Genomic DNA, 13315 nt, shown 5'->3' on the forward strand with positions numbered 1-13315 from the left:
GGGCCATCCTTTGCTGCTTTTCCCAGGCCATTAACAGGGAGCTGGATCGGAAATGGAGTAACCGGATACAAACCAGTGTCCATATGGGATACAGACATCACAAGCAGTGGCTCTACTTGCTATACTACACTGGCCCCTTGATTCATCTTTTTATGGTTCCTATAATGCATTAGCAGGAACCTGAATCAGAAATGGAGTAGCTATGATGTGAATTGGCACTCTGATATGGGATGCAGGCAACCCAATTGGCGACTTAACTCACTGTGCTACAATGTCTGCCTCAGGCTCTTTTTAAAAGAATTAAGTAATTTTCACATTATTTAAGAGATTATTCATCTGATATGCTGGTTCTTTCCCAAATGACCACAGCAACTGGGGTTAGACTCTGCTGAAGCCAATATGACTCTCCCATGTGTGGGTGCCAAGGGCCCAATTGAGCCATCACTCAGTGGAATCAGAAACAGTGCTGGGACTTGAACCCAGGCACTCTGATATGGAATGTAGGTATCCCAGTTGCTGCACCCTATGCTTCCTTCTAGATTAACTTCTTTTCCAGTTATGATAGAACTAGTACCTTGTTGAACTGTGACAATTTCATTTTTTCCTTGCTTATTTCCCGTTTGTTATTTATTTATTTATTTATTTTATTTTTTTTTTTTGGACAGGCAGAGTGGACAGTGTGAGAGAGAGACAGAGAGAAAGGTCTTCCTTTTGCCGTTGGTTCACCCTCCAATGGCCGCCGCGGTAGCGCGCTGCGGCCGGCGCACCGCGCTGTTCCGATGGCAGGAGCCAGGTGCTTCTCCTGGTCTCCCATGGGGTGCAGGACCCAAGGACCTGGGCCATCCTCCACTGCACTCCCTAGCCACAGCAGAGAGCTGGCCTGGAAGAGGGGCAACCGGGACAGGATCGGTGCCCCGACCGGGACTAGAACCCGGTGTGCCGGCGCCGCAAGGCGGAGGATTAGCCTGTTGAGCTACGGCGCCGGCCTGTTATTTATTTATTTATATGAAAGGCAGAGTTACAGAGAAAGGAATAGAGAGAGATTTTCCATCTGGTAGTTCACTCTCCAAGTGACCGCAATGGCTGAAGCTGGCATAGGCTGAAGCCAGGATCCAGATATTCCATGAGTGTCATGTGGGTGACAGGTACCCAAGCACTTGGGCCATCATCTCCTGCTTTCCCAGGCACATTAGTAGGGAGCCAGGTTATAATAGGCCAGCTGGGACTCAAATTGCTGCTCCTATATGGGATGCTGGCATCTTAACCAACACTTAACCAACTGTGCAACAATGTCAGACCCATTTCCTGTTTTTTAAGCCTGAAAACTTTATGAATCCTTAGTGATTTAAAACTTTTAGAGTACTTTTTATTTGCCAGCCTTAGGTCTGCTGATTAATTGAGCTCAATATTTAAAAGTCTTTTGATCCTTAGTGGATTATTAATAACAATCTCTAAATGGTTCAAACCTTAGAAAAGTTCAATATTATTTTATTGAGTTTTAATATAAGTTGGTTTGTTTTTCATTTGTACTTTCAGCCTTTGAAGTAAATTTTATGGATGATGTGGGTCAGACTCTGTTAAACTGGGCCTCTGCTTTTGGAACTCAGGAAATGGTAAGCTAATAAACAAAAATTAATGTTTTAAATCAAAGAAAGACATACCAATAAAGCAATTTTATGATTCTTTATCATTTTACAGGTAGAATTTCTTTGTGAGAGAGGTGCTGATGTAAATAGGGGACAAAGGTCATCATCATTACATTATGCTGCATGTTTTGGAAGACCTCAAGTAGCAAAGGTAAAAATACAGGTTTTAAAAATTATGAATTTGCAGCATTTACATGGTTAAAACATTGTAATGATATAAAAACGTACATTCTGGTAAGTCCTGGTTCCACGTCACCTCTGCTCGGTTCTTTCTTCTCCACTATAAATGCGCTATTGATTTTTTTAAGATTTATTTCATTTATTTGAAAGTAGAGTTAGACAAGAAGAGATAGAGAGCTTTCATCTGCTGGTTCATTCCCAAAATGGCCGCTAGGGCTAGGGCCGGGCCAGGCTGAAACTAGTAACCAAGAGCATCTTCTGGATCTCCCACATGAGTGCAGGGACCCAAGGACTTGTGCCATCCTCTGCTGCTTTCCTAAATGCATTAGCAGGGAGCTGCATCAGAAATGGAGTAGCCAGGACTCTTAACTGGTGTCTGTATGGGATGCCAGCATTGTAGGTCGCGGGTTAATCCATTACTCTACAACATATGGCCCCTATAAATGTTTTAAATTATATATTTATTTGACAGAGAGGTTGTCCAGATGCTAGTTCACTGTCCAAATGTTTGCAGCAGCCAGAACTGAGCCAGGCAAAATCCAGAAGCCCTAGAAATCTTTCTGGGTCTCCCATGTCAGTGACAGGGATCTAAGTACTTGAGCTGTTACCTGCTGCCTCCAAGGGTGCCTATTAGTAGAGAAGCCTAAACCCAGACACTCACATAAAGGATAAGGACACCCCAAGTGGAGTCTTTTGTTTTGTTTTAGATTTATTTATTTATTTGAAAGGTGGAGTTAGAGAGAAGGAGATAGAGAGAGAAAGGTTTTTCTATCTGGTTCATTCCCCAGATGGCCACAACAACTAGGGCTGAGTGAGGCTGAAGCCAGGAGCTTTTTCTGGGCCTCCCAGGTAGGTGGCAGGGCCCAGGGGATTGGGCCATTTTCTGCTACTTTTCCAAGCACATTAGTTGGGAGCTGTATTGGAAGTGGAGCAGCCAGGACTCGAACTGGCACCCATATGGGATGGTGGCTCAACCTCCTGTGCCATAGTGCGGGTCCCCCAAATAGGGTCTTTTATTTTTTTTCATAAAGATTTTATTTAGGGGCCGGCGCCATGGCGCAGTAGGTTAATCCTCTTCCTGCAGTGCCAGCATCCCATAGGGATGCCAATTCTAGTCCTGGCTGCCCCTCTTCAGATCCAGCTCTCTGCTGTGGCCTGGGAAAGCAGTAGAAGATGGCCCAAGTGCTTGGGCCCCTGCACCTACATAGGAGACCTAGAAGAGGCACCTGGCTCCTGGCTTCGGATCGATGCAGCTCCAGCCATTGTGGCCATCTGGGGAGTGAATCAAAGAATGGAAGACCTTTCTCTCTGTCTCTCCCTCTCCCTCTCTGTAACTCTACCTCTCAAATAAATAGATAAAATTTCTCAAAGTGGCCTCAACAGCCAGAGCTGGACCGATCCAAAACCTGGAGTCAGGAGCTTCTTCCAAGTCTCCCACGCGGGAGCTGAGGCCCAAGTGCTTAGGCCACCTCTGCTTTCCCAGGTCATAGCAGAGAGCTGGATTGGGTGAGGAGCAGCTGGGAATAGAACTGGTGCCCATAAGGGATGCTAGCAACCGCAGGCAGAGGATTAAGCTACTGTGCCACAGTGCCAGACCCCCAAATGGGATTTTTTTTTTTTTTTAATTTGAAAGAGTTAGGGAAAGCCTCTCTTTTGTTGTTGTTGTTGTTAAGATTTATTTATTTATTTGAAAGAGTTAAACAGAGAGAGAGAAGGAGAGGTAGAGAGAATTCTGTCTTCCATCCGCTGGTTCACTCCCCAATTGGCCACAATGGCCAGAGCTGTGCTGATCTGAAATGAAGAGCCAGGAGATTCCGGATATCCCATGTGGGCTCATGGGCCCAAGAGCTTGGGCCATTTGCTGCTTTCACAGACCATAGCAGAGAGGTAGATTGGAAGTAGAGCAGCCAGGGTCTTGAACTGGCACCTCACATGGGATGCTGGCACTGTAGGCGGCAGCTTTACCTGCTATGCCACAGTGCCGGCCCCTGGACCTCAATTTCTTTAAGATGGATTCTCCAAAGTCCTTTGTAATCTAAAAGTCTAGAGTAATGATTCTTTTGTATGAACAGAAATAACAGAAATACGAAGGTACTTCCAAAAGTTTATGGAAAGGTGGAATTCTAAAAGTTTACATTGGTGTAAAAAATGTAGAAATTCATGGTTTTTTTCCATTACATACATTTTCCACAAACCTTCTGGAAACCACTTAGATACATAAACTTACTTATTTTCAGGAGTAAGAAATGTTTGTTAACAGGTGACTAGTTGAATAAACTTGTAGCACATCCACACAAATGTAAGAAAGTTCTCTATATAGTAACAGGGTCCAATATATACTGCTAAGTGCAAGCAGTGTATATTAATTATATAAGAAAAGGGAGAAACAATTCTGTTTGCTTTTACTTGAATGTTAGGAAAGGCTGAAAAGATAAACTTATAAAAAACTAATTAAAGACACTTACGGGGCAGGCCTTTGGTATAGTGATTAAGATCCCATTTGGGGGCCGGCGCTGTGGCGTAGCGGGTAAAGCTGCCATCTACAGTGCCGGCATCCCATATGGTGCTGTTTTGAGACTCGGCTGCTCCACTTTCGATCCAGTTCTCTGCTGTGGCCTGGGAAAGCAGTGGAAGATGGCCCAAGTCCTTGGGCCCCTGCACCCATGTGGGAGACCCGGAAGAAGCTCCTGGCCCTTGGCTTCGGATCGGCACAGCTCTGGCCATTGTGGCCAGTTGGGGAGTGAACCAGTGGATGGAAGACCTCTTTCTCTCTCTGCCTCTCCTTCTCTCTCTGTGTAACTCTTTCAAATAAATAAATCAATCTTTTTAAAAAAAGACAGTGATTGGTGACATTTTGATCAGAGAATTAACTTTACAGTTGGCATTGTATAGTAAATATTAAAGGTTGATTATTTCTTTTTTTAATGGTTGGATCAGTCTATACTGCTGCTAAGAATGAGAGTTCAAGTTGATCTATGATCTTGGTATTTTTATTTTTATTTATTTATTTTTTAAGATTTATTTATTTATTTGAAAGGCATAGTTACAGAGAAAGAGAAAGATAGAGAGATCTTCCATTCTTTGTGACCCCCACATGGTCACAATGGCCAGGGCCAGGCCAGGTAAAGCCAGGAGCGTCATCAGGGTCTTCCACGTGGATACAGAGGTGCAAGTACTTGGGACATCTTTTGCTGCTTTCCAAGGCACATAACCAGAGAGCTGGATCAAAAATGGAGTTGCCAGGACTCATGGCACCAGTATAGAATGCTGTCATTGCATATAGTGGCTTAACCCATTGCACCACAACGGTGGTCCTTCATGGCTCTATTAGTAAAGAAATTGGGGGACTGGTGCTGTGGCACAGTGGGTTAAAGCCCACATCAAGCAGTCCTGGCATCCCATATGGGCACCAGTTCAAGTCCTGTCTGTTCCAGCTCCCTACTAATGTGCCTGGGACAGCAGCAGAGGATGGACCAAGTCTTTGGGCCCCTACACACACGGGAGACCTGGAAAAAGCTCCTGGTTCTTGAATTCATTTCGACTCAGCTCTGACCTTTGTGGCTCTTAGGGGAGTGAACCAGTGGATTTGAAGACCTCTCTCTGTCTCTACTTTCTGTAACTCTTTCAAATTAGTAAAACAAATCTTGTTTTGTTTGTTTGTTTCAAAAAAAAAAGAAATTGGGAGGAAGAATTTGATGAAGGTGACAGATTCAGATTGTAACATAATTTAATTTGAAAGAAAATCAAAATTATAAGTTTTCAAGATATGACTAGGCTGCTTTTAAGATAAGTGAAAGGTAGAGATCTGTATTGGTACCTGCATGATTTAATCACTCAAATATTTAGATTGCAAGGTTGTCAAAGATGATGCGATATTGTTTTATTCAAATTAAATACTTTTCTTTTCTAGACTTTGTTACGGCATGGTGCAAACCCAGATCTGAGAGATGAAGATGGGAAAACTCCGTTAGATAAAGCTCGAGAAAGGGGCCATAGTGAAGTAGTAGCTATTCTTCAGTCTCCAGGTGAGTGGTGAATTTTCTTTTTAAGCTATCTGGTATTTTCAGCTTCACTTCCACAAAAGCAGTTTTTTGTAAAAACGTTGCCCTGGCCGGCGCCGCAGCTCACTAGGCTAATCCTCTGCCTTGCGGCGCCGGCACACTGGGTTCTAGTCCCGGTCGGGGCACCAATCCTGTCCCGGTTGCCCCTCTTCCAGGCCAGCTCTCTGCTGTGGCCAGGGAGTGCAGTGGAGGATGGCTCAAGTGCTTGGGCCCTGTACCCCATGGGAGACCAGGATAAGCACCTGGCTCCTGCCATTGGATCAGCGCGGTGCGCCGGCCACGGCGCGCCTACCGCGGCGGCCATTGGAGGGTGAACCAACAGCAAAAGGAAGACCTTTCTCTCTGTCTCTCTCTCACTGTCCACTCTGCCTGTCAAAAAAAACAAAAAAAAAAACAAACAAAAAACAACGTTGCCCTTATACTCATGTAAATGAACTATTCTTAAGAAGTCTAATAATTACATATATATTCTTTCTATTTGATAAACCTTTTACAAGTTTCTCTTCTGTATTCTTTGAGACTGACTGCATGATTGCAGTACAACCAAATCCTAAAGTTTAAGGGATGTGGGAATATTAGATAAATAATAATCAGATATTGTTTAGATGAACTAGTTTGACCAAAGATTTAAGTTTTTGCAGAGTTGATGAATGCAAAGTCTTTGTGAAATAATTTTTGGAATCACATAGAATATAAAAAATTATCTTCTTAATTTGTTATTCAGCTCACTGAAGGTACAAATGACATTTAGTATTCTTACAGACACTGTTGATATGAAACAATAATTTCAGTGTATTTAGTGACAGTTATAGTTTGGAATTGGGTGTATCTTAGGATTCTTTTCCTTGAGAAGGTTTCCAAATAGGTATTTCTTTTAATACTTCTCTGCAGGTGATTGGATGTGTCCAGTTAATAAAGGAGATGATAAGAAAAAGAAAGATACAAACAAAGATGAAGAAGAATGTAATGAGCCCAAAGGAGATCCAGAAATGGCACCCATATACTTGAAAAGGTTATTGCCAGTGTTTGCACAAACATTTCAGCAAACTATGCTGCCTTCAATAAGGTAATTATTCATATTGTTTGAATCTGTTAGTTAATTGGTATCAGTTGTATAGTTTTATTTACCTCTTTTCCAGGATTTGAGATTTTGTTTTTTAAAAAGATTTTCGTTTGTTTATTTAAGAAAGAAAGGAGAGATAGATAGCCAGAGAAAGAAAACTCCCTTCCACTGGTTCATTCCCTAAATGCCTACAGTGGCTGGGGCTGGACAGGGGCCAAAGCTGAAAGCTGGGAGTGCCATGCATGGTAGGTGGAAAGAACCAAATTTCTTGTGCTAACACCATTGTGGGATGCAGGCATCTTAACCACTAGGTTGAACTCTGACATCTGAGGTTTATTTTAATGTTAAAAAATTAAAGTTAGAATAAAAATTAGATTGGAAGTGGGAATTAGGCCTTTTTTTCCTAGTGATCTATCTTAAGAGGTTTGAAATAGCAAGAGAATTAGATTATTAATTTTTTTTTATTTATTAATTTGAAAGAGATACAAGAGAGAAGAGAGACAAAGAGAGATCTTCCATTTGTGGGTTCAATGCCCAAATGGCTGCAATGGCTGGGACTGGGCCAGACCAAAGTCAGGATCTAGGAGTTTCTGCCGGGTCTTCCATGTGGGTGCAGGGGCCCAAGGTCTTAGGCCATGCTCCGCTGCTTTCCCAGGCTCATTAGCAGGGAGTTGAATGGGAAGTGGAGCAGCCAGATCGCGATCCCATGTGGGATGCCAGCGCTGCAGGCAGAGGCTTATCCCACTACACCACAGTGCCAGCCTTAGATTATTGGCTCTTATATAATAGGATAGTCTCTTCTCGGTTTGTTGTAATTTATTTTATTTTAAAAGATTTATTTATTTATCTATTTGAAAGGCAGAGTTAGAATTATAGAGGGAGACACAGAGAGACATCTTCTATCAGTTGGTTCACTCCCCAAATGACTACATTGGCTGCCAGGCTGGAGCCAGGAGATTCTTCCAGAACTCCTTTGTGGGTGACAGGGGCCCAAAGATTTGGGTCATCTTCCATTGCTTTCCCAGGTACATTATCAGTGAGCTGGATCTGAAGTGGAGCAGCTGAGACACAAACAGTTGGCCATATGAGATGCCAGCATTGCAGGCAGTGCCTTAACCTGCTATGCCACATATTTAAATATGTATGTTTTATTTCAAAATTATAGGTTATTTGTTACAAATGTGAGTTTAGCCTAAGTGATTTTATTATCTCCTGCGTTCTAAGCAAGGCAGTGAGTGAGAAGAAATGAAATGAGGCATGCCAGCTTGTTAACAGTGGGAATATTGTATTTTAAAGAATTATTTATTTATTTAAAAGACAGAGTGACATATCTTAAATCCACTGGTTTGCTCCTCAGATAGCCTGAACTGTCAGGACTGGGCCAAGCTGAAGCTTGGATCCCAGAACTCCATTCCGTCTCTCAAGAGTGGCAGGGACCCAAGTACCTGAGCCATCAATACTGTCTTCCTAGCCACATTTACTTCAGTAGAAAGTTGGACTGGAAGCAGAGTAGACAGGACTTCAACCATTTCTCAGCTATGAATGCCACAAATGCCACTTAACATGCTGTGCTACAAAGCCTACCTCAAGAGTGGGATAATTTTGAGGCATGTGTTTGTTAAGATCTCTGATTTTCATTTATATGAGGATATAGCTATAATGAACCTGGAATTTAAATTTGACAAAGGACAAGAATACTTTAACTCAAAATTTGTTTTTCACATAAACTGCCAGTTGTTTTAAGTTGTTCATGCTTTGTGTTTAGGCCATAAGAAGTTTTAGGTTAGTTACAATTTGGGTTTTCTTTTTGTTGTAATTACTTTTTAGCTGGTATTCTGGAATTATGACTTGTTAATGGTCACGCCAGTTAAATGTAAAATAGAACAGCAAATTCTTAGAAATTCTAATGCCAATTTTGATAAGCTCAATGTATTAATAATATAAAATAAGAGAAATTACCTTAAAAATGAACTTAAGCTCAACACTCAGTGTTGTGTTAAATTTTTGTGTTCTTTTATTAAGTGTACTTTTTTTGACAGTGTATAGAACAATGTTGGATACTTTAGTTTTCATGGATGCATAGTTGAATTTTATTGTTTTTAACCTCAATCTGGCTACAAAAGATTCTTTTTTACTTCTTAAGGAAAGCAAGTCTTGCTCTAATTCGAAAAATGATTCATTTTTGCTCTGAAGCACTGTTAAAAGAAGTCTGTGATTCTGATGTTGGTCATAATTTGCCTACAGTACTAGTGGAAATCACTGCAACTGTCCTTGACCAAGAGGTTAGTTACCTTTTAGGAAACTTGTGGCTTCAGTTCCCTTTAATAATTATCAGCAAAATAAAAGTTTTGTTGTGATTTCAGTTAATAATTTTGTGCAAATTACTGTTGTCTACTCTAGACAATGAAACATTTTTATTGTTCTCATTGAATTTCCTTGCTCTCATTACACTTTTTTCCCCTCCAGGATGATGATGATGGTCATTTGCTGGCTTTGCAGATCATAAGGGATTTGGTAGATAAAGGTGGTGATATTTTTTTGGATCAGCTAGCGAGGCTTGGTGTAATTAGCAAAGTGTCAACTTTGGCAGGTCCTTCCTCTGATGATGAGAATGAAGAGGAATCAAAACCAGAAAAAGTAAGTCATCTTAGTTTAGTGGTTGTTAAGATTTACTTTGAGAAAATCTAGTTTCAATTTATGATGTTTTTTGATAAAATAATGCCAATATGAAAGTTTAATGTTTTTTATTGGTCAATTTTCTTTTTAAAAATTTTATTGATACAATTTTAAATGTATAGAAGGGTTACAAATGTGGTTAAAGGCTATCATAGTACCATCTGTTTAGATTCACTGGTTATTAACATTTTGCCTCATAGTGCTTTATCATTTTCACAGACACTTGTGTGCGTATGCATTTTTTTTAAAGATTTATTTATTTTTTTGAAAGGCAGAATTACAGAGAGGCAGAGGCAAAGAGAGAGGTCTTCTATCCACTGGTTCACTCCCCAAATGGCTGCAAAGGCCAGAACTGGGCCAATCCGAAGCCGGAGCCAGGAGCTTCTTCCAGGTCTCCCATAGGGTTTAGGGGCCCAAGAACCTGTGCCATCTTATGCTGCTTTCCCAGGCCATAGCAGAGAGCTAGATTGGAAGTGGAGCAGCCAGGACTTGAACCAGCACTGCAGGTAGTAGCTTCACCTGCTACACTACAGCACCAGTCTTGTGTATGCATTTTGAAAATAATAACTGAGGGTATGCTGGTCACAGAGTACCCCCTTTTACATCTAAATACTTCCCAGAAACTCCAGGACATTCTCTTACATAATCCTAGTATAGTTATCAAAATCAGAAAATTCAGGCCGGCGCCGTGGCTTAACAGGCTAATCCTCCGCCTTGCGGCGCCGGCACACCGGGTTCTAGTCCCATTCGGGGCGCCGGATTCTATCCCGGTTGCCCCTCTTCCAGGCCAGCTCTCTGCTATGGCCCGGGAAGGCAGTGGAGGATGGCCCAAGTGCTTGGGCCCTGCACCCGCATGGGAGACCAGGAGAAGCACCTGGCTCCTGGCTGCGGATCAGCGAGATGCGCCGGCCGCAGCGGCCATTGGAGGGTGAACCAACGGCAAAAAGGAAGACCTTCCTCTCTGTCTCTCTCTCTCACTATCCACTCTGCCTGTCAAAAAAAAAAAAAAAAAAAAATCAGAAAATTCAGTGTTTTTATAAAACTACTATCTAACTCAGGACCATATTCAAATTTTACTATTGTCCTTCAGTGTTCTTCCTAGTAGTATTTATGAATATTCAATGAGGCCCAGAGATGTAGTCAATTTACCAGGGTCTTAGATTAGTAGCTAGTTGTATACAGAACCCATTGTTTTTTATCACTACACCTAGATATGGTATAACTTCATTAGTTAAGTGAATTTCTTAAAGTTTTCCCTGCTAAGATTTAATTATAGGTAATTAGTTTTTCAGGGTACATATTAAACTACAAGTCACTGAATAGTATGTTCAGGATGTTTAGAGTCTGAATTTGATTCATGGTCATGTTTTTTAAAATACTTGAGAGTATTTGAAATAGAAATATTTTCCATTCAATGTCTCATTGAATAATTCTGCACATTTAGGAAGATGAACCACAGGAAGATGCTAAAGAATTACAGCAAGGTAAACCGTATCACTGGAGAGACTGGTCTATCATTAGGGGAAGGGACTGCTTATATATTTGGAGTGATGCGGCCGCCTTGGAATTATCTAATGGCAGTAATGGATGGTTCAGATTTATCCTGGATGGAAAACTTGCCACTATGTATTCAAGTGGCAGTCCAGAAGGTGGATCTGATAGTTCAGGTAATACTATGTTTCAATTAAGGCATTTTTTTTTAACTTTATTTATTTATTTGAAAGAGTAACACAGAGGAGAGGTAGAGAGGTGGTGGTGGGGGGGGTCTTCCATCCAATGGTTCACTCCCCAATTGGCTGCACTGGCTGGAGCTGGGCCAATCCGAAGCCAGGAGCAGGAGCTTCTTTTGGGTCTCCCTTGTGGGTGCAGGGGCCCAGAGTCTTGGGCCATTTTCTACTGCTTTCCCAGGCCACAGCAGAGAGCTGGATTGGAAGTGGAGCAGCCAGGTCTCAAAGCAGCGCCCATATGAGATGCCGGCACTTCAGGCCAGGGCATCAACCCACTGTGCCACAATGCCGGCCCATCAATTAATTCATTTTCCTTTTGTCTACAACTTTGCTACGTTGTCATGGAGTCTTGTGAGACAAAGAACAGTGCTAGTGTTACATTTTTTAGAGAAAAATGTAAATGCCTTATTTGAAAGAGATAGAAGGAGGCAGTGCTGCTTGAGATCCTGTGGCCAATTCTTGAATAACAGTAACGGAAACTTTACCATGAAAACAGTTCACAAATGCCTTTTTAATGTATGAGACAAAGAACAGCACTATAGTTATATTTCTTTAAAAAAAATTTTTAGTGCTTTATTTGAATAAAGTCAGAGAGAGAAGGAGAGGCAGAGTGCTCCCATCTGCTGATGTACTCCTCAGGAGTCTACAATGATTGGACCTGGGCTGGGTGGAAGCTGGGAGCCAAGAACTCAGTCCAGGTCTCTTGAGTGAGTGGCAGGGATAGAGCTGTGCACTGCAGTCATGTACTGTGATATGGGACACATGTATCCCAACAGATATTTCAGCCACCAGACCAAACAGCCCTAGCATTATCGCTGTCTTTGTCTCAAATCTTTCTGATAAAGCTGTCTTGTGTTATATAATAGTAAATTGCTCCAGTACCTGCCAGACCCAAGCTCTCCCTTTGTAGAATTGCTTTTATGCCTGCACTTAAGTAAAGCAAACCAGTGATGGGATTCCAAAGAACAAGATGGTATTAATTCTTATTTGTAAGGTTTATACTCCAGTCTGGTAGTTTCTGTTTTCTTTTAAAATATGGAATGAAGTTTTAAAAAATCTTTTTGTTTTTATAGAAAGCAGAAGTGAATTTCTAGAGAAGTTACAAAGAGCCCGAGGCCAAGTAAAGCCATCTACTTCGAGTCAACCTATACTGTCAGCACCAGGACCCACTAAACTCACTGTCGGGAATTGGTCACTAACATGTTTGAAAGAAGGAGAAATTGCTATTCATAACTCAGATGGTCAGCAGGCTACAATATTGAAAGAAGATTTACCTGGTTTTGTATTTGAATCTAATAGAGGAACCAAACATTCATTTACTGCAGAAACTTCTCTGGGTAAGTATGGAGATACCTATGTTTAGTAGGTAAGAATAAATTGAAATGTTAAATTGCAATTAAGAATATAGTGTTAAATGCTTTTTTTCTTTTCTTTATCAAGGTTCAGAATTTGTGACTGGCTGGACTGGCAAGAGAGGCAGAAAACTGAAATCTAAGTTAGAAAAAACAAAGCAAAAGGTATATTTTTCAATGTTTTATATTGACTTCGTAAAGTTTTATAGTAGATAATATATGCATAAGTTACCCTAATATGACATTTTTATACTTTTCCTATTTTGTCTGTTTTCAGTATTTTTGACAATATATATAATTTTTGTATGTATATAATATGTAGAATTTTTATACATGTATATATACAGTATGTAGAATTTTTATACATGTTAAGTATTAACATTAAAATAAGCAGAATAGAAATTGGGACAAAGAATGAAATTTAAATTATTTTAAATTATGTGACTTATTAATGAAAAAAACTATAAAGTCCTGCTGAACTTATTATCAATAGTAATGCTTTTGTGATACAATGAGATTAAAAGTGATCATCATATTTAATGCTTTGTGATATAACAGTTTAACTGCCTGGCCTTAGATTATTTTGGTAATTAGTTTAGTAGTCATCCTA

The 13315-nt window shown here is 40.8% G+C and overlaps 1 protein-coding gene across 5 annotated transcripts in view; it reads left to right on the forward strand.

The window, feature by feature from the left end:
- HECTD1 (HECT domain E3 ubiquitin protein ligase 1) overlaps positions 1-13315 on the forward strand; it is a 100504-nt gene that overhangs the window by 37587 nt on the left and 49602 nt on the right. For all 5 annotated transcript variants that reach the window (XM_062205317.1, XM_062205321.1, XM_062205322.1 and 2 more), the window contains exons 7-15: positions 1537-1613; positions 1699-1797; positions 5737-5851; positions 6779-6953; positions 9094-9232; positions 9417-9587; positions 11071-11293; positions 12427-12690; positions 12794-12870. In XM_062205317.1, coding sequence (XP_062061301.1) covers positions 1537-1613; positions 1699-1797; positions 5737-5851; positions 6779-6953; positions 9094-9232; positions 9417-9587; positions 11071-11293; positions 12427-12690; positions 12794-12870 — 1340 coding nt within the window. The remainder of the gene's footprint in view (positions 1-1536; positions 1614-1698; positions 1798-5736; positions 5852-6778; positions 6954-9093; positions 9233-9416; positions 9588-11070; positions 11294-12426; positions 12691-12793; positions 12871-13315) is intronic.

Source organism: Lepus europaeus, chromosome 11, assembly GCF_033115175.1.
Source record: "Lepus europaeus isolate LE1 chromosome 11, mLepTim1.pri, whole genome shotgun sequence".
Taxonomy (NCBI): Eukaryota; Metazoa; Chordata; class Mammalia; order Lagomorpha; family Leporidae; genus Lepus; species Lepus europaeus.